The sequence below is a fragment of the Lepisosteus oculatus genome, chromosome 20 (assembly GCF_040954835.1).
Source record: "Lepisosteus oculatus isolate fLepOcu1 chromosome 20, fLepOcu1.hap2, whole genome shotgun sequence".
Taxonomy (NCBI): Eukaryota; Metazoa; Chordata; class Actinopteri; order Semionotiformes; family Lepisosteidae; genus Lepisosteus; species Lepisosteus oculatus.
In genome coordinates, this window is record NC_090715.1 from 15,611,143 (window position 1) to 15,632,972 (window position 21,830).

At 43.1% G+C, this 21,830-nt stretch overlaps 1 protein-coding gene across 1 annotated transcript in view; it reads left to right on the forward strand.

Moving 5' to 3' along the window:
* pepd (peptidase D) overlaps positions 1 to 18,299 on the forward strand; it is a 113,870-nt gene extending 95,571 nt beyond the window's left edge. The window contains exons 13-15 of the mRNA XM_015368217.2: positions 10,145 to 10,329; positions 12,717 to 12,908; positions 17,339 to 18,299. Of these exons, the coding sequence (XP_015223703.2) occupies positions 10,145 to 10,329; positions 12,717 to 12,908; positions 17,339 to 17,488 (527 nt within the window). The 3' untranslated portion in view covers positions 17,489 to 18,299. The remainder of the gene's footprint in view (positions 1 to 10,144; positions 10,330 to 12,716; positions 12,909 to 17,338) is intronic.
* Positions 18,300 to 21,830: the final 3,531 nt, after the last annotated feature.

The following is a 21,830-nucleotide window of genomic DNA, read 5'->3' on the forward strand; positions in this document are numbered from 1 at the left end:
ACGCCTTATAACTTTCAAGATAAACAGTGTATTGCAGTCCTGATCAAACTAATTGCTCTTTTATTTCTGTTGTTTTCCCCTTCTTGGCATTGGCCTGACACTGCATATCCTGTCAAACCTTTGGAGGTGAAAAGCATGTATATGGAATGTTTCCCAACATTTAGTCATCAGCTCCATGGAAAACCCAAAAAGGACTTAAATCATTTTTCTTTCCATTTTCCTAATTATGACATGGAGCCATAATCATATGCAGGATACAATGTTAAGTGCATCGATACTTCATTGAAGATTGGCTGCCTCCTCAGGCCTCTGTGTCTTTTAATGTCTGTTCCTGCTTCTCAGCTGGGGGCCTTTTGATCTTTGTGTCCTGTGTGGGTTTCGACGCAAGATCCTTACGAAACTATGCACAAGTTTGTTCGCGTTTCAATCTGTTATTGTTTGTCCACCCCCCAAAAAATAGGAGGAGTAAATTTGCACTGGGTGTGTTGTGTCTTTTATTAGGGATTAGAGAGCTTGGCCTTTTTGCTTTTCGTGTTAATTTCTGTTTCTCTGGGGAGTGAAATCCGTAGATTTTAAATTGTCTCTGCATCCTAATAAAGAAAGAGCACAGGAAACATTTAAGTGACTTACTAAAATTGTGACAAACAGTTGACAGTGTATCATGTCTCCCATTAATTGATTTAATAGCCGCATTGCCCTGCATTCATGACGACAGTGACGATCTCCACAAAGCCCGTCTGAAGTCATGCGGACGGTTATCATCAATGATTTATTTAACAGGCACCACTGGGCGTTTTTTTGGAGCAGTTAGAGCGATGTAACTTGCTCAGGGGTACAGCAACCATACCAATTTGGCATTAACAATCCGAGAGACTTGAACCCACAGCCTGGCCGTTCCTGGCCCTCGAGCCCTGACCCAGTGGCCGTGACCTGGGCAGGCTGGGATCGAAGGCTTTACCTGGGAGAATATACCTGTGAGAGACTCCATGGCTCACCTGCGCTGGATGTTGACCTTTAGCACGGCAGAGCGTGGGTTCCCACTGCCCAGAACCGGATGACAGTGGCCCTGAAAGCAGTTGATGTGGCTCCTGTTTGTTATTGTCTCAGCAAGGCCGTGTTTGGACGGGTGGTGCTTGCTTTGTGCCCTCCGGTAAGCGTGAGCAGAGATAGCCAGTGAACCCATCGACATCCTTAGGGGAATCCAGCTGGAATATGAGCCCTTTGACCCGTGTCTGTAAACTACAGGTTTTCAAGAATGACATAACCTTAGTCCCCTCTGTTCCCCATCCCTCACTGCATGATGTTTAGGTTCATTGGGTTCATACGGTATGTCGCCTTAAACCGACTGACCTGGCTAATTAAAGCCAAAACAAAGGCAGCCTTTCTGCAGAAGAGGAATGTCATGCCATGTTCTACTGCAAGGGGCTGCCAGACAGTTCGTGGGTTTAGCCTGGGTTTACAAATGTAGAGCAACAGTTTTTCTACGTTTCAAAATATGCCCCTGTAAAGTTTAAACAAACAAGCCTTGTTGTACATTTCATTCCAAAGAACGCAACTGAACTGCTACCCACAGGATCACTTTCTAAAATACCCCAGTGCTATCCAGAAAAGGCAAAAATGAGGGTGCCATGTGAATTGTGACAAACTTAGAAAAGGCTGTTCTGATAATACTTAACTGACTCTTATGGCAAAATACAGCAAAGATGGTGAAAAGACATTCTTGCTGGGATAGGCTTCATTTCCCCCAGGACCTTGAATTAGATATAGCAGTTAGAAAATGGATGGATGGTTTGTACATCTACTTTATCTTAAATCAAATGCAAATCTTTTTTCGGGGAGGTTATCAGAAAAGTGTGATAATCAAAAAACTAAATTATCTTTCAGGAATAAATAATGATTTATAATTGTGTTGATCTGTGTTCGAGAAACTACAAGCTCATTTCTGAGCACATGAGTGCAGTCAAATGGAAAGAATTAACATCATCAATTGCTAAAATTTCAATAACCCTTCATTTATGGCGTGAGGCATGTAATAGCTGTAATTGCCAATTAAATGTGTAAAGCTGTAGCACCTTCCCTTTTGTTTCTTCTAGGTTCAAATAGATTACGTTTTCTCTCTCTTTTCAAAGACTCTCTGAGGTTAACACTCTGTGAAACACATGATTAAGAAATTGTAAAATCTGTACAGTCTTCAGAAAAAAAAGGGAAAAGGTTCATACGTAATGCTTTATCGGTGCCATTTTTTTAAAAGATTTTTTTTTAAAGAAAGTTTACCAGAAAGTGTGACACCAGCATGTTACAAACACTGTTGCTCCTGGGAAGGAACTGAACTGAAGCTCTTAGCTATTGAAGGCTAAGCACAATGACAGGTGGCATCACAACTCCATGTTTCATCCAGTGCTGTGTGTGAGCTGCTGGGGAGAGTTCCTGATACTGGTGCTCTTGAGAATAGAAGTGGCTGAGGAAGGAGACCCCAACTTTGCAAACTGGTGTCGAGCTCCTCAGACTGTTTCTTTGTGATAGGTGATAGGTGGTCTAACCACACAGATTGTGTGATTGACCATGCTGCATGTACAGCAGCAAACAGCACAATAAAAACAGCAAGATGCACATCACCACATAATGGTTTCCATGCAGCGTGTAACATGTTGATGGGGGAGAGGCGTTTTGCAGCCGAGTCCAAGTTGAACTGTTTGGCAGTAATCGATGGAATTTTATTTGAACGCGGAGAGCAGTTAATCAATCAGTGTATTGCAAAGAGAAGGAGGGGGCCGGATCAATACAACCATGGGTCTGCCTCTCAGTCAGAGGTGTCAGGAGCTCTGTAACATCAAGGGTACCCTGCCTGCTGAGAGGTCTGGGCAGGCTCTGAGCGCCCATGCTATTTCTACGGGCATATGTCTCATAGGGCAGGGACCCCAAGAATGCTGTCAATGTGGTGGTTGTTCCAATAATTATTTGCAATGCAAGGAGGCTGATTGCAGACTCCCAGAGATACTGAGACCTGCAGACATCCCTGTATGAACACGGTATGCGTGTGCATGGATGCTGGCAAATGGCAACCAAGCAACTTCAATGAATTGTGGAAGGTGTTACAGGATATTTGAAAGAGTCATTCATTGATATACATCATAAGAACATAATAAAACATCATGCCTAACTCTGTAGAAAGGAAGGGGCACCCATACCAAATCCTATATATGTACTTTGCATATTGTCATTAGATGCGTTTTCAGAAATGAAAAACAATTTGCTCAATCTTGGGGTTTTCAAGCACAACCACTAACACAACACCGACAGACCCGTTGTCAAAGGACCTCCTCGCATGTTTATTCCTGATGCCTGACTGGGCAAGAGTCCATCTGCATCAGTGTACGTCAGTACGTTCTGAAGAACAAGACAATACACGTCTGAAGCCTGCACTGCTGATATTAATTTGGCATATTTTGCCATTTGGCATATAATTAGTTATTGTACAATGATTAAACTCTGTCTGAATGGCAAAACAGATTGTCATTTGTTTTAATTTCATTACAGTCACTGCATGACCTTTAACCAAAGGACTGAACAACATGTGCAACATACCTGTCTTTCAGTAGGCTCTGTGAAAGGTTCACAGCAGAATAGTTCATAGCTGGAGAAATGTTTTTTGTGCATGAAGTACAGTATGCGGGAGGGTATGCACTTTGATAATGGACATAAGAGTACAATCAAAGTTTTATTTTTTGTGAGACAATTTTTCTTTATTTTACTGTTTCAAAACATAACAGAGCAAATACTTCCACGACTATTCATCTCCAAATCGCCAGCCATCAGACCCCAAAAGTAAAATTGGACAAACGTCCACTGTCCTGGCCCCGTGAAACCCAGCTCCCTCTAAATATCAAGGACAGGATCCAACATTGTAATGGGAGGGATTGTGGAAGTTCCTCGTGGATCCTTTAAGCCACAGTGATAAAGGTTTTGACGTCTTAACATTTTTTACCAAAACCATTTATGTTAGAAAAACATTTCTTGAAACGTTAGTTCATCAGTCAGTGATTCTTCCACCATTGTGGTTGTCACCAGAAATCAGCGCGAATGGTATCGATGAAACTTGATTTAGCGGAAATCAGCAGCTTAGAGCTCAATAGCGGTGTTTGATTATGTTTGGTCATATCCAGACAGCCCTGCACTTGCTATTTGCTCAAGTTTAATTATTTTCTGACACTCTGTTAAAGACTAGTACATCTTATCATGCTGCTCCCCTTCTGGGACCTTTATTAGTTTGAACTGCGCTTTTATTAAAATAATCAGGTCAACAGCATTAAGATAACAGCAGAATAATAGCCTGTGACTCCAGTGCCTTGTGACCAGGTCAATGCCAGTGTTCATTTGTGATAAAAGTTCTAGTTAATCATACTTTCATTGTTTTGTCCTATTTCATCTGCTTTATGCGTAATAATTGTTTTAAATTTGATTCAGATTGAGTGTGCTTAAGTGAAATCAGAGCTGTGGCAGTGTTAAAGCGTTTCACAATTTCTCTTCATATCCCTTAGACACAGCAGCTGCTGTTGACTTGAGATAGCTTGCATGCTCTTGTGAGCATATATATTCCTCAACGTGTGCACCGCTTGTGTAAAGAAGCATCTATTGCCCACCCCCCTGTCCACAAGAGCTCGCCAATCAGAGCTGAGTAGCCCTCGGTTACTATGCTTTACCCAGTGTGCTCTGTGATTGGGTGCTCTGCTGTTCACTCATTGGCTACGAGGGCCTCTTATGCTGGGTCGCTGGTTTGGCAGCAGAGCGCGAGCTGAACAGACACCTCATCAGCACATTTTCCTGGGCACAGACTTCTCTTGAGTGCTGGAGTCCAAAGTCCAAGGACACTGCCGTCTAGTCTCCTGCGCTGGACCTGTCATCGGGCTTTAGCCGTTTTATTAATTGGTCCCTGGAACATGAATGGGTCAGCCTCTTGGTACATGAAATCCACAGCTTATTGGCAGCTGGAGTGGTTTTTCGGGCTTTGCTGGAATATGTAGTAGACCCTGACCTGAGCAGCACAGCCTCTGCTTAAATATTTCATCATGGCCAGCGTTAGACGGTTTCCAGCTGGACACTGTTCACTGCGGTCACAGCTGAAAGCCTGAAGCTGTCAGTTTAGGGTTACTAATTCTATTATTAACACATTTTGAAATTATCCAACTAAATTGATCATTTTTTTATCCTTTGAGGCCGGTTTAGGTCTCAAGCTCGTAGGCTGGGAGGAGCTTCACTGATTTCACTGCATTTAATAGTTCTTTTGGCAGCCCTGTACAGCTCCTGGTGATACAAAAGACTTGGTTCTTATTAGTGAACCCCTTTTACTAAAGTGTGTTAGACTTCCCTTCTATTACAGGAAAGCACATCTTTGTTGCTTTTCCAATGCAAAAAATGAATGTGTCATGCACGGTTTTGTGACATTATGTATCCACTCAGGCAAAACATTTTAACTGATTTATCCTGCTTGATATGTTGTTCTTAATTAACTCCTGCTCATAATCTGAAGGTGCTATTTAGGATTTGGCAAAACCAAAACTGGATTGCACATACACATGAAATGAAATGTGATGAGTAATGTCTTTTTTTAAATGGGGTATTTTGTAATTCTCTACTAAGCAGTTAAAGAATGTCAGCTCCCCTGTGTTTTGTTCTTTAATTGGATTCACTCTGAAATCAGTCCTGCAGCTTCCAGTCCTGTGTCCGTGCAAGTAATAAAAGTTAATTTCAAAGAATGAAATTCTTTTGGAATGAAGCAAGCAGCGGTTGTAATTTTTTCTGCACGTTGGTTAAATGTATTTGAAGAGGATGTTTTTGGAATAATCACATTTTTTAGCCATTCATGAAAGCAGGAAACATTCCCTAGTCGAGCTGTTGCTTCCCAGTGACTGAAAAGATCTAACTTGTTTTTTTATTGCTTTTCTTTGGTCACCATACTACAAGAAATATTTGACTGCACTAGAATCAGTCCAGAGACGAGCAACTAGGTACATCTACCAGCTCAAAGGAATATCATACTCTGCCAAGCTCAAAGAGCTGAATACTTTTCATTTTGAACCAAGGCTATGGGGGTACTGTACCTTGATCAAGACTACAAAATCTTCATTGGCGTAGACAAAGCCAAGCCAAGGCACTCCTTTAGGATCAACAGTGAAACACAGACCAGAGGACACAAGTGGAGACTACAGGGAAGAGCATTTACAACCGAGAGCAAGAGATGCTTTTTCACACAGAGCTGTGAAGTTCAGAACAACCAGCCATGTTGTCAAAGCCGATGCCTTTGTTTCTTTAGGAAATGGCTGGATGAGATCCTCAGATCAATTAGCTACTTAAAACCGAAAGGCTTCCTCTCGTCTCAAACTTGCTTATGATTGTTTGCAGACTTTTGGAAAATGAGCAATGTCTAGCAGTATCGTTTGATCAATTGGTACTGTAAACACAGACACTGCCTCCACATTGAAGAGGTCCAGCTAGGTTTAAGATTTGAGATTTGTACTGCATGTAACCGAATGTTTTAGTTTTGCGTAACTCTACCTCTGATTATTCCAGTACAGTGTTGAAGGTTATGACTATTGATCTGGACTGCAACAGCACGGGCCAAAACCCCTCGAAAACAGACAGTAAATCTCACTAATGTTGGAATAGGAAAATTCCCAAAACTATAAGGGTCATTTGCTCTCTCTGCAATACACTTGCGTGTGTGTAAGGATAGAAACAAGCAAAGGAGGCTTTTCCCTTTCGATTTTAGCGCAGGGAATTCAAAAATGCATGCTGCTCGTATAAAATTAAATTGGAATGGCATTATCATTTCTGACTGTATTCACAAAACTCTGAAGGCTGAGCTGCACCGCTGAGAGTGAGCACAGAAAGTGCAGCCAGATGTATCTCTAAAAGGAGGGATGGCTACAGTAAGAGGCAAGAAAAGCAAATTCTGTCATCTCTATCTTAACGAGTCCAGAGACGTGTTAAAAGTTCTGCTGAAAATGCATAATCTTTGCAGGAATCAGGACGAAAGCTTTCTGTTTCTGATTGTAACTGGTTGCAAAGTGCAGTTGGTCAGTTTCAGGTGGAGATTCCTTATATAACATGGGCTGGGTTCTGTGTTCTGAAGTGCAGTGTGCGCTTTTCTGTCTGCAAAATCTGTGCGACTGCTTTACACTGTGGGTGTTTCAACAAAGCCTCCTGTCAGGGCTCCTCTGTCAGTGGAAGCTGATCCAGGACTAGCAGTGTGTCTGGAGTGTCAAAACTGTCAGGCATGATACTCCTCGCTTTGTACCATATAGCACTATTCTCCTGTGAGCTCTTCCACACAACCCTGACAGCGTTTATTGAAGTTAATAGAGTGGAAGGTCCACTCACCGATCATTATTTCAACACTCACAGCAGGAAAGGTAGCGAGTTACCTGGGAGACTGCACACAGAATACGAGTACATGGACCCTGCAACTATCAGGGTGAACTGAGAGCTAAAGCTTTTAAACAAATTGGGGGAAAAAATCTCCATTTGTGCACTAATACGCTGCACGTTCCCAAGATTTCACTAGGTGTCACCTTCTGCTGTTCGGCCTTTCACATAGAGGCTTTCTTTATAGTCTATAATGTGTAAAATATTGTTTAAGGTGTTGTGGAAAAAAAAAAAACAATTTAAAAAAGCAGATAAAATGGTAAAAAACAAGTCAAAAAGGGTCATTTGTACGTTCTTCTCTCTTGCTAATGCTTGCACAGCCCAGAACTTTGTCTGTTTCCATGAGTGGCGTCTGCTGACGGTGACATTACAATATGACAAGCGACAACCTGTAAACAGAGGTTCTGAGGCCTGATTTCTTCACCTGCAGTGGTTCACAATTTGTATTGTGAGAAAGTAAAGGTGTTAGCACAATGTCCTCCGTTTCTGCCATTCAAGACAAGAATGTATACAGATGCATTTTTTTTAATGGACTGACTGTAGGGCATTATTTTCCTCTTGGCACATCTACAGTAGGTCGGTATGAGAGAGGTGCCCTTGAGACTGTATTCCCATTTGGGGGGGTAAACCCACATTGGTGAAGCAATCAGCTGTACCTGTTACCATATTTGTGATGCCTTAACACTATTGTGTAATTATTCCTTACATTATGTCTCACAACCTCACAATGCTTACAAATTAAAAATGCAAGCATGCAAGCATTACCTGTGTTTTAAGAGATCATCTGTAAAAGGATATTGAGGCTGCTCTGGCACAAGCTGGACCCATGGAATTGTTGCCTGCAGATATCAGCATACATGAAATGCCATGCATTTCTGGAGTTGAGCTCTGCGCAAGTACTTTCTTCATCCCAGCCTTAAAACAACTACTGCCACTAAAGCATTCCTACATGTAGTCTGTACCTTGGGCCCATAGTATTGGACTGAGACCATGGATGCTTTGTGTTCTTAATGTTCTTAACAAAAATAGAGAATTACAGAAATAGCAAACTGGGATAATCAATAAGTAAAATAACGAATACCCCTAATTGTAAAGATTAGGCCAAGAATATGCCTGAGCAGTTGTTATAATTTCAGGCGCTTGAGTTCTTTGTTCTATTGCACAGCTTTAGCGAAAAGAGTAATCAATCAGACACACTGCGTTAACAAATATTTATTAAGTTCAAGCAGGTAGCTGAGTCAGCGTGCGTAGGCTGCAAAGGAACAGTTAAAGGTTTATTCTACACTGAAAAGAAAAGAGACACAACATTTCGACTGCTGGGCCTTCTTCAGGTGTGACACAACTGTAACATTGAGTCTCTTTTCTTTTCCTTTCAGCAGGGAATAAACCTTTACTTGTTCCTTTGCAGCCTACGCATGCTGATGCAGCTGCCTGCTTGAGCTACATACAACGTACACTATTTACAAACAAGGTTTCTAAGAGGCCTATGTCCTGACCAACCAGAAAAATCCCCAACTGCTTTCTGTGGTTTTTCTGGTTGGTCAGAATGTAGAATATGTTAAAACATGCTTTAGAATACCTACACAGGTAAACAAGAGAGATAAACCTGCCTTCTATGCAAAAGAGTTAAATCTCTCTATATAAAAATCTGAATGCTGCAATGAGAATGGAGTCCTGGATTCTCTACACAGGAAACCAGTTTCCTAAAAATCAACAGATTGAACCTCTTACAAGGTTCAAAGCTCAACTTGAATCTGGTTCTTAAGGTTGATCTGAATAAGCACCTCTTGTCTCTGGTGTCTCCCTCTTCTCTCTCCTGTGCTGTTCTTTCTCCACTCTTCTCTACCTGTCTTTATATCCTGTATTCCTGCACTGTTGATGACTCTTAATGATCTACCCAAAACTTAATTAACTAAGGCAAACCAAGGATATTTTTCATCTCAGACCCCCTACAGCTCCACAGACAACCTCGGTTCCTGTTCTTGCTTTTGATGCTCCTGAGAACTGCAAATGTTGACACTAGCCGGGTGTTTGACCATTGTCTCTAAATGCTGCCACGCCTCAGACAGCTCCTTCCATAGATGAAAAACAGAGTATAAGGCAGAGCTTTGGAGGGACAGACTGATTCAGGGCCATTATTCAGGACTCTATTTCATTTTACTTCTCTCACAGACCACAACTGGTGCATAAATGCTGTGGTTACTTTGATAGAGGGACATGAAATTAGACATGAAAATGCACAGTGCTTATATATAGAATTGTACATGGATTAATAAAATGTTCATATTCAAGTGAGAGAGATGATTTTAGGTCACCTGCTTGTTTGCCATACATATCTTATTTCCTATGCGTATTTAAGGGCGATACAGCGTCACAGTGGTTAACGTGTAAACAGCCGTGTGGTGCTGGGGCCCTGGGTTCAGCGTGGAGTTTGTATGTGTGGGTTTCTTCCAGGTGCTCCGGTTTCCTCCCTCAGTCAAACACGTACTGCTAGGTGCGTTGGCTTCTGGGAAAACTGGCCCCAGTGTGCGTGTGCCAGTCCTGCGAGGACTCTCGTCTCCACCAGGGTGTATCCCGTCGACCTGCTGGCAGAGGCTCTGGCTTCCCCGCGGCCCAGATCTGGAAGAAGCGGTCGGTTAGCTGTTAAGACGGAGGGATGGCTGCATGCGTTCTCAGCAGCATGGTCTCGGTATGACCCGCGTTTCGGCCTTCTGTCCCCCAGGGGTGGCGTGGCCGGACATGCACCGCCTGGCTGACCGCGTCCACCTGGAGGAGCTGCTGAGGATTGGCATCCTGCGGGGCAGCGTGGACGACATGGTGAAGGCACACCTGGGCGCCGTGTTCATGCCACACGGCCTGGGCCACCTGCTGGGCATCGACGTGCACGATGTCGGGGGATATCCGGAGGTCAGTCCCTGGCGTGACGCCATTGCTCTTGCCTTCCTGCTGATGCTGGGCGCAGATTATAGACAACCTCTCCTGCAGGCTGCCGGCTGTAAAGCTCTCCCTGAATGCCAGCTTTGGGAATTCAGGGAGAGCTGGGAATTCGGTGGGATCTTCTTCGATACATGGCTTCCTCTGTCTTTCCTGTGCTCCTTTCAGTGAGAGAAATGCTGCTTCGCTCTCTCACTCCACATCGGGTTTCACGGGAGGTCAGTGGCATCTGGTACAAGATGCTAAAAGTGAAGACAAGCAGCTCTTCCAGTCTTCTAGCAGTTGTCATAATAAAAAGAATCCAGCCAACAAGCTGTTTGCTTGTGGGAACATCGTTCCCACAATTCTATTATTGTCAACTTGAGTGTGTTTGAAGACACACCTTCCAATATGTTTTTTTTTTTTGCTTTTTTGCTTCTTAAATATACAGTACACTGTGGTTTGGGGGTTAAAAGAAAATGTATCAATTGCCAGGTACACAGTGTTCTAAATAAATTGCTTCCAGCCCTTGTGTTTAGTTTGATTAGCTATTGTTCCCTGGCCAGAATACTGCGAATGAAAATATTTCTGAATTGGCATTGCTCACTGCATGTAGTTCTGTGATTTATTTTTGGGTGACTGTTCTCGGATGTGAGAGTCATTCATTAGTGTGAAGAACAGAGCACTCTCCCCTTTCTTAGTTGAAGCACAGAAACGTTTTAAACGTCCAGCCGTGTCCACAGGCATCATTTTATACCTGAAGAGCACTGTAATGTGGATACATGCACTGTACACCTATGGGAGGTTTTAAGGTATAGTCTAACTAAATACGCCTGGCATGCCTTTTGGAGCTGCATTAAAAAGGAAGTTATACAGACTTTTTCACAGGGCTGTAAACAAATCAATAAAAAGAGAAACTATTTTGAGTTTGTGGGACGATTGCCATGAAAGAGGGGAAAAAACAACTAAACAGATGTGGGATGTCACTCCCTTTGTGTTTTCTATTGGACAGGCTGCACTTTCCAGACTTGTCATCTGCTGCTTCCAGGCTCTCATGCGATGAATGTGTGAGAATTTCCAGCCATAGTGGGGGATTTCAATTAGATTTATTCTGCACTGAGTGAGGTTTCGGCTGGGTTACTCCCTTCATCTAATTTGCCCATTTATCTCTAGCTGGTGATAGTCAATGCTGTGTCTGCACAAATTTAACATTATTGGCAGCGAAAACCAAGAAGCACCAAATGACTCTGAAGAAGGGATGGTGTTTCTAGGGCACGTGTGCTGTGTCAGGTCTGTAGGAGTGTTTTTCCTGGCCGAGGGATCTGATGTTCTGTATAAAGCTGGACATCCTTTGGTTTGCTTCTTAGCATTGCAACAAATAACTCTCTGTGACCTAAACCCCAGAAATTAATGAGTTTCTTTTAATAATGAAAGTCGGTAAATTGCCCTAGATACAGTCTGTCATAATTTAGCTTCTCTTTGGCAGAATTGAAATTCCCATTGTTCACAGCAAAAGTGCCAGATATTTTATTTAAGAACATGTATTCAAGATGTAATGATCAGAGCAATTTAGTGTCTGATAAAGTGAACCACAGTTCTAAGAAAAAAACAATCCTAAGTCAGTAAGTACTAAGGTAGTTATTTATGCTACAAAACCCCTTTGCTGTTTAACTTAAAACTGGTAGGTGCATGCCTTTTTCTTTCCAAAAAGAATGACCGTATGTTTTGGAAAGGATAACATTCCACTTTGTCATAATGGCTTCCAAAATATACCTCTGTGTCTTGCCCTATCTGAACTGTTCAATGAAACTAAATGTTCTTGGCTCCTGAGGTAAAGACACTCTGTCACTGCTGACAGCAGTACACAACTGTTTGATGAGTGACGCTGCATGAATGAAAGTTTATTGAAACTAATGTCCCTAACTTTATGCTAAATTATGAAAACCATTAAGGGCTTTGAGTTTAAAAAGAATCATGATAAAAAGAAATCTGAAGACATGTTTTCCAGATGTTCCTCTGCTACAGCTTGCGTGCCAGAGACTTTGAGGAGGTTCACTTTAAACTCGCTCATCTTGGCATCATGGCTACACAAAGCCTCATTCAGAAAATGCTTGTTGTGCTTTTCTCTGTTTAAGTTCTTCCTTTCAGCACTTAAATTTTCGTTTTGAAGATGATTTAGATCACTAGTATTGTGCTTTTTTTGTAGCAATAATATAGGACACAAGTGGCCTGCATCTTCGGTGCTTTGTTCAAAGGCAGTGCTAGGCAGCAGCACACAGCCTTGGATAACATGCTTGTGGCTTTACTATTACAGTTTTGATAGTAAATATGGGGTGCCGTGGTCCGGTCTGCTAACTGTGCTCCGGGTCTGGGCCTGTCAGGGCGTGGAGCGGATCGACGAGCCGGGCCTGCGGAGCCTGCGCACGGGCCGCGTGCTGCAGGAGCGCATGGTGCTGACGGTGGAGCCCGGGATCTACTTCATCGACCACCTGCTGGACCAGGCGCTGGCCTCCCCGGCCCAGAGCTGCTTCATCAACCGCGACGTGCTGAGCCGGTTCCGGGGCTTCGGAGGGGTGAGTCCGCCGGCACCGCGCCGTGCACATGGGCCCTCCAGCCCTGCGCAGCGCCGCCTTCCGCTCCTGTGCTGGATGGGAGTAGCCCCTTGCTCGTCTCAGTTAGCTAAAGCCACTGTTTTCTTCTGCCCCCAAACCCTTTTTTCTTTTTTCTTCAAAATGCACGTTAGAAAGCTCAACGGCTCAGAGTAGCTGCCTCAACAAGGGCAGCCTTTGCTTTGAGGGAGCAGACTATTAAAATGCCAAATCCCTGGTTTCGCACTGAGCGACAGCTTGCCTGAATCCTCTTGCTGTGGAAGTGCAGTGACCGATTACGTTTCCTGTTGATGTCAGGATTTCCTGGAACTATTCTGTGCTCACCTCCTCTGGGCCGTGCGTCTAAAACCCAAGACTCCTTATTCAGTGTGGTTAGGTAGACAAGCGATAAGCTGTGATGTATGTCTGAAGTGGTTGAAAATGTCTCCTGTTTATCAGAATCTCAGGCCTCTTTGATAAACACTTCAGAAATGCTTCAGAAGCCAAGTACAAACTGTCTTTTGGTTCCTCCTCCTGTTACCAGAAGTCTACCCCCATGAAGCCAACTTCAGCTTCATTATTCTAATGAAAAAACAGTTTAAACATAAAAACTAAGAATGTTTATAAATGAGAGGGGGCATCCAGTTAATTCCAGTTAAGTTCCATTCAAAGCACGTAATGGACCCAAGAATCCTATCTATTTGTTGGCTTCAGGAACACTGTCTCTTTTTGTACTAAATATACCTCACAATCCTGTGTGCGAGTTTATAATCACTTTCCTCATTTCTATTGAAAATACCTGGACGAGGATTTTAGAAAATAATGCGGTGAAATTTTTACTTACTGTTTCTTCTCAGTCAGTTAAATGAGTAGGAAGGGTTAAACGCTTAACGTATGAAAAGTACAGTGAAAAAGGAATACCCGATTTCAATGACAGGGTTGCATCTGATGTTAAACATAATGCAAAACATTCCAGTTGTATTAAGAGCATTAAGAGCTGCTTTCTGTTGCAATGTGAAAGGACAGGTAATAATGGGTTCAAACTGGGGTAAGGAAACTAGTGGAGTACCACAGGTAACGTACAAGGCCCATTATTCCTCTTAATTTATATCAACTTTCTCTATTCTGGTATTGTGTTAGTGAGCTAGTGAAGTTTTCAGATGATGCCGAAATAGGAGGATTAGCAAACACTGTAAAAGCGGCAAAGGAAATTAAAAAAACAGAATTCAGGATTGGGCAAACACCTGACAGGTGACATTTAATGTAGATAAGAGCAGATTTGGTAGGTAGCAAATTAAAATGTAAAATGGGAAATAGCCTGAAGAACTGCCTACGAAAAAGACCTAGGTGTTTATATTGCCAAATCAATTTTGAAATCTAGACAATGTGGGGAAACAAAAATGATTTTAGACAAACACAGTAGTTAAAAACAAGTTTTGGCCAAGGTGATATAAGAGATTAGGACAGTGGTGCAGTGGTTAGCTTTAATGCCTCTCAGCACTGGGGTCCTGGGTTCAATTTCGGACCTGGGGTGCTGTCTGTGTGGAGTATGCATGTTCTGCCCTGTTCTCATGTGTTTCCTTGGGGTGCTCCGGTTTCCTGCCACAGTCCAAGGACACACTGGTTGGTTAAGTGGCTTCTGGGAAAACTGAGAGCCCAGGTATTCAACCCCTTCCAATGATGTTTCATATCTTTTTATTCTGGCTTATTTTTATTCATATTTTTTCCTGACATCTTCTGAACCACTACTATAACACACAGACAGCGTTCAAATAGTTGTGTGATTTGCCATTTCAAACACCTGAATTAATTTATATTCAACGTGGAAAAAGGGGGTGAATACTGTACAAGATTTTGATTTTTCCTTTCTATTTAACTTCTTTCATCTTTTAAAAGTGTTCGGTTTGAGCATTCAAGTTCTGACAAAAAATATTTACTTTAAAAGATGTCTGCACATCCCAAATGGGGCAGCATTAGTAGGGATGAATGCTTCTGCCAGGCACCGTGCATTCTCTGGATCAGTGGAGTGTCAAACACTAACGGGATAAAATAATGGATCAGTTCAGTCTTGAGGATAGAAGACTGTGAGTGAACTTGATTCAAGTATCAACACATCCCAAAAGACACAAATAGAAACTAAGGGGGAGTGCAGTTGAAAATAGGTCATTCCTTTACAGTGTTGAGGTCTTTGTATAAAGATTCTTCATAGCTGAAATTCCTGCTGTAGGTTCAGCATACAAACCACACCTCTCACATTCCTTCATTATGAAATTTAAACAGTGAGGCTTTGATTTCTCAGGAAAAGTGTGATGAATCTACTTAGCCTGCATATATCTTGATTTTTGCATATTTAACTATTGAAATAATTGTTAAATGCATAGAATTACACAAATGCAAATAACATCATATATATAGGAACATTAATTTATCAGCAGCAAAACCAGGAATTTGGAATAAAATTTATACTACATGCTCTATCAGGCTTATGTTATCTTACAGCCCATTATTACTTAAGCTTAAGCAAAGTTATCAGCCTTATAAATCACAGGATAAGCAGGGATTTATCAGAGTGTGAGTCTTGAAAAGTCAGGAGCAAACACCTTTTCTTAATGCAAATAAAGAAATCAGTCAGTTTCAATGACAAAGCATTCCTCAGGTCAAAGAGAACAAAGCAATATAGCTGGGTCTATTTTTAGATAAATGTGTCAGAAGATCAATATTTGAAAAGTATATTTATAGTAACATTATGGGTGATTTATTCCTGCACCGTAGTTTTATACCATGTTCATAATCTCATTGTATGGTTTTTCTGCTGGGCTTGTAACCTGTCAGGGGGTATGGACATTTTTACTGTAGAAAGTGTAGTATTTTGTTTCCTTCGTTTATTTTTTCAGTTTTCCTTTTAATTTTTTCCAGTGAAGTATTTCTTTTAAGGTCTTGCTGGCTTGTGTTTCATAAATCATCACACCTTATCAATAATATACATGCAAGATGTTTTTAGAAGCGCAGAGAGACATTTAGAATGTTTATGTACAGTGCTTCTTTGTTTAGTTTTATTCAGGCCATTATCCTGCCATCAGAACTAGAGAATTTCATTGTAATATCTGCCAGTTTTATAAAATGGGAAATGTTTTCCTACCTGTGTGCAAAACACTGCACATGACCAAATTAAACATCATCTGCCAGGTGTCTATTCAGTCTTGAATTTCATCTAAAGCACAGGGAAGTGTCCAGGGGAGTATGATTTTTTTCCCTGTGCACTGTGGTTATGTTCTTATTTTAGGTCAGTACTATTCCATAGTTACAATCATGTGCGGTGACCTACTTCTGTGTGAGAACACCGTGTTATCTGAAGTGCTGCCTTTGAGCCAATGTGTGAAAGAGCATGGAGGGGCTGAAGGCCTCATGTTTGCTTTTGTATTGTACTGTTTATCTTTTCTTGAACTGCTGTTTGACCAGAGAGCATGTTCCGTCTGCTGCTGGCAGCTCAGCCTGGCACTGGTGCGTTCGGCCGCTGGCGTGGTGTGGCAGGGCAGGGCGAATCGCCGCGGTGGCAAGGCCGGCGTGCTCGGCGATCGGCGGCTGGAGGGCGCGCTCATCCTGCCCTGCGCGACCGCCGCGAGCAGGCGGTTTCTCCCGCTGCTCAGTCTTGTCTGCGAAAGGGAGGCACTTGTGGAGGCTGCCTGTTGCGTAGGGACAGCAGATACATAGGAAGGCTGGAGGACAGGATAGCAGGACAAGCAGGAGAGCAGACACATGAGTGGAAATATAGTAAAGAAGATGGTACGTAGAAGACATACTATTGTCATTCTTCCTTAGGAAAGTGGCCACAAGGCCTCAGATCACACCTACTGTACTGTCATCATGCAGGCAGAGCCTAGAGGAGCAGGAAGTGCTCTGTGGAGCCTTGTGAGATCGTGTGAGAGACCACAGTTTTAACACTGTCCCTTAAACTGGGGAAAAAAATATACATATGAAGCATTTCAAGCATTTCATCTTTTCTGCGGTAATATTGGTGCCCAATAAACAAGAGCCGTAAAATTAACTTAGATTGGTATGAACTGATCAACGTTACAGATTTGGTTTTATACGCTACTGTTATATTAAATATTATATATAGCTTTGTTGTTAGATCAAATTAAATAATAGGAACTAATAGGAACAACATGATAAACCTGGATCTTTTCAAATAAAACTATACTTCATGAATTAATTTTTTTCTTATTTCTCTTCCGGGTAATCAAGCAGCAGTATTCATTCTGACAGAGGTGTTGTGCTTAAATTATACGTGAGAGGAGTTCTGTTTCGAGGGGAATTATCTGTGTCCTGGGGCACAGTGAGCGATCTGGCCTTCCTGGCCACCGCACCTCAGACAGGAGTCGTCTCCACGCTGAGCTCCGTCTCCTGTCGCCCAGGTCCGTATCGAGGATGACATCGCTGTGACTGCTGAGGGAATGGAGCTGCTCACCTGTGTCCCGCGCACCGTGGAGGAAGTCGAGGCCTTCATGGCGGAGGGGCAGGGCTCTGCCAAGTCCTTCGACTGCCTGGCCAGCCAGAAACTCTGAGCGCCTCGGCCCCGCCCCCCACTCCCAACTGCATTCATTAGCATTGCGCATCACGGCACTAATTCAGCTTTTATCCTTCTGTAAAACAAGACGCCAGGTCTTGAAATAAAGGCTAAGATGCTTCAAGGGAAAGATCCAAGACTCTGATCAAATCTGCGTTGTCAGCCACAGCTTTAAAAGAGATTAATCATAATGAGAAAAGAATTGCCGAATTTCAGAAACCTGCCTTTGATCTTGCGGAGAAGTGAAAATGAAGATTCGGTGGATGCTGGCTCCTTTCAGGGCGCTTGCAATTTTTAAAGAAAGTATGAAAAAAGGTGAAAACAAGAGAAGTGTAATCTGCACCTGCCTGTGGGGGTACAGTTAGTATACACTCTTCATTGTGTAATATCATTTATCACTTGCACTGCAGATTGTAGTACTGATTTTTCAAGATGAGCAAAGATCATCACTGTGGCTAGACTGTGTCAGGAACTGTGAAAAGCAAACAGCTGTTATTAGAAACCACTTATGCAACAGTTTTTCAGGTGGATTTCTTTGTCAGCGGATATAATCGTGAATCCAGAAGGAGGTGACAAAGAACAATCCAGCAATGTTACTTTCTATGACAGCAGAAAACCAGCCACGCTTACTTGATCTCGTAGCATCTTACATATATGATACATTATAATTTTTCTAGCCCTAATAAGGTGCTTTATGGAGAGCATTTATCAAACTAGTTTACTCTGCTTTGTATTCATCGACAGCATGATTTTTACAAATTGCAAAAAACGTTTTTCAGTTTGACTAATAAACTTCATATATAACTGCATGTTCCTGTGTCTGTTTCTGCCTCTTGCTTAACACTGTCTGAAGAAATGTAGAGTGGGTTTGGCCAGTTCTGGAGTTTTACAGTGTTGTGGTTCAGAAGCAGACAACATGCATCTTGCATTTATCACTGATAGTGGAGCTTTGTAGTTACCAGACCATCTCGCCTGGACCTCCCCATAGATCTCGGGGGGGGGGTATTGCGACTTGTGATCTCCCACAACAGCGTATCATTGTTGTACCCTGCTTGGCTGTAATGTCTTAGCAGGGTAGAGTTTGCTGGCTGTGACTGTCCCAGACGATGAGCAACAGTTCCATCTGGTCCAGCGTCCAGCACCCCGATGGCAGGAAGGTGTACGCAGGGCCTATGGGTTCCTTTTATTCTGGTTTTCTTATCACCAGCGTCCAGCTCAGCTTGCTTACTAATGAGGGGAGTTCACATTCATTTTTCACTCACTCTCCCTCGCTTACGATGGACCAGCTGGTCAAAATGACATCCAGAACACTTCATCAATAATCAAATTCTGCGTACGCTTTTCTCTCAGATCCTCCATGCACTGATAGGTTGATGAGTGGACAAGGGTGTAAGAGCACTGCACCCGATTCACGTTTTTAAACCTGTGTTAACTGGGAGAGGAGAGATCCGACTTCAACACCTGCCACCGTAAGCACGTGGACAGTTTGGTTGCCCGATATTCAGGGTCGCTGGGAAACCCTGGCCGTGTTCCCAGCAGTCTGCAGTGTTCCTGCAGGCACTTATCGTCCGGGACGGGCTGGGCACTCCTCTGGCAGGCCAAAGTCCACATCGCCGAGGGAGCCACGCCTTCGCGCTGGCACGCAGGCTGGCTGGGACCTTGCCCAACTCCTCAGCCCCTTGTCCCTCGTGACTCCATGCCTCGCTTACCCTCTCACTCAACTGAAGCACCCAGAGCGATTTTTAAGGGATGTCAGCCCACTTGTTGCCTACCAATCCTTCGTTGATTGGGAGCTGTCTTCGATAAAACCACTTGAAAAGAATTGTCACTGAAGCAGACAGACTGAACATAGCAGCCCTAAGAGCAGGACGGGCGTCTCTCACCACAGATGGACGGATTGTCAGGCAGGGGACAGAACGTCTGTCCTGCAGGAATCAGGGTGAGGACCCCTGTGAGTCTGGGCTTTATCATGTGGCATTTTTCTTGATTTTTATACGATATTTTTACTATTATTGAAAAGCAAAAACAAACATTCATTTAAGCTTGTTTTATCTGTAAAAGTGGTGCTGTGGACAATTTGTGCAGAGGACTTGTACAAACAGGTTGTATTCAACAAAAAAATGCCCAATCCAGGCTCAAGGTTTTTGTATCCTGTGACAAGATGGCTAAACATATCACAAAAAAAGCAAGAACTCTTGCTAATGAGTGTGAAATCTCCAAACATTATCCTCCACATACCAAAACAGAATGACTAAGTGGAATATCGGTTCTCCTGTTTAATCCACAAATGTTTGTGGGGTTGGCTGCTAACATCGCATAACCTCAGAGCTGTGGAAGAATTAAGAAGCCATTTCAGATAGATACAGAGTGGTCACAGAAATAATAATTGCTTCTACTTATATAGCGCTTTTCTGGACACACCACTCAAAGCGCTTTACAGGTAATGGGGATCCCCTCCACCACCACCAATGTGCAGCCCCACCTGGATGATGCGACAGCAGCCATAGTGCGCCAGAACGCTCCCCACACACCAACTCTCAGTGGGGAGGAGAACAGAGGGATGAAGCCAGTTCATAGATGGGGATTATTTGGAGGCTGTGATTGATAACGGCCAATGGGAAATTTGGCCAGGACGCTGGGGTCACACCCCTACTCTTTTCAAGAAATGCCCTGGGATTTTTTATGACCACAGAGAGTCAGGACCTCGGTTTTACGTCTCACCCGATGGACGGTGCCTGTTTACAGTATAGTGTCCCCGTCATTATACTGGGGCATTAGGACCCACATGAACCGCAAGGTGAGCGCCCCCAGCTGGCCCCACTAACACCTCTTCCAGCAGCAGCATTAGTTTTTCCCAGGAGTCTCCCATCCAGGTACTCACCAGGCTCACACCTCCTAAGCTTCAGCGGGCTGCCAGTTGTGAACTGCAGGGTGATATGGCTGCTCGCTGTTGCCTCTTGTAGTAAACGTACCAGGGCTTTCAAACACCAGCCTCTACATCTGAGGCCGAACTCGAGATAAACTAAAATATTTTTTTCCAAAAAACTGCCAAAGGGCACTTTGTTCTAGCAATCCTTTCAAAGTGATTTAGCCGGGGGAGGGGGCACTGATATAAAATAGCCCAGTGTACTTATGGGCAACTAAAAACAAGGAGGAGAGGTTTGTACCTCTGGGGGGAGGTGCAACCGAGGACTTGGCAAATAGATATTTGCTCTTTCTGGAGGCTGATTTTATTGTCTTTTATTTATAAATTGCCTCGCCCTGTTCCCTGCAACTTTATTTGCTCTGCTTAAATAAGCTGCTTCAATTTACACAGCCTTGAAAGCAAGCAGAAATAAAAATAGATCTTGGCACAGCCTCACCGGGTGACGGAATGAAAGTCTAATCAAAGGTACAGCCTCCAATACGGCCCTACAGGGCGCATGTCTGTTGTTCTCACACGGGATTTCGTAAGACCTTATTTAAAAATTAACTGCAGAAAATTTGGTGTTGAAATATTTCCCCTGATCGGCACTCATTGTATGTTAATTAAAATCCTATTTTGATTCTGAAAGCAGATGCTATTTAGAAGCTCTTCTGCAGGGCATGTTCAAACACAAATGGAAACACTGTTGCCTCCCTCCTAGACTGGCCCTTAGCTTTTTCATGCTGCTAAAGAGTATAACGACTAAGAGAGAAAAGCTTAAAAATACATTTGTTCTAGTGTCTTTAGACTAGACTAAACATTAAAGGAACCAAACTTTTAACACCAAAAAGCACAAGCAAACTTCAAGACCTCGCCAACAACTGCTAAAGCCTCCTTATTTGGGCCCATCCTCTGTGACGACCTGAATGTCTTTTCCCTTTGTGTTGATGTTGTAGAAATTCTTTGTGTTATTTCTGTGCGTTCTGAGATAAAATGGTGCATTTATGGAATTGTTTTTTGCGTTTGAAATGAACTGGACTCAAGCTCCTGGCCCACACTGTACAAAGCATTTTTCATAAATTTTCATGAAGACTTTACAGTATATAACAACTTATCCATCACAAATGACTGGTCCTGTGGGAGACATCCATTAAGACTGGAGAATTCATGCCGGTGGTTAAAATGACAACACTTTCCGTTGTTGCTATTTTAGCACTTTTTGTCCCCTCTTAAGGGAACAGTATCTCAAGAATGTGGATCGCAAAGTGAGCTTCACCTTGGGAGCTCCCTACGTGCTCGTTGTTAAAAGGTCCTCCTCGGAGCACAGGGAGAGTCCTGAAGTCCGAGCTGGACAGCCCTCTTCCGCTCTCTGCCCATCTCCAGATGTGTCTGGGGTTCCCCCGAGCTGCAGTGTGCGCCGCCTGGCTTGGGGCGT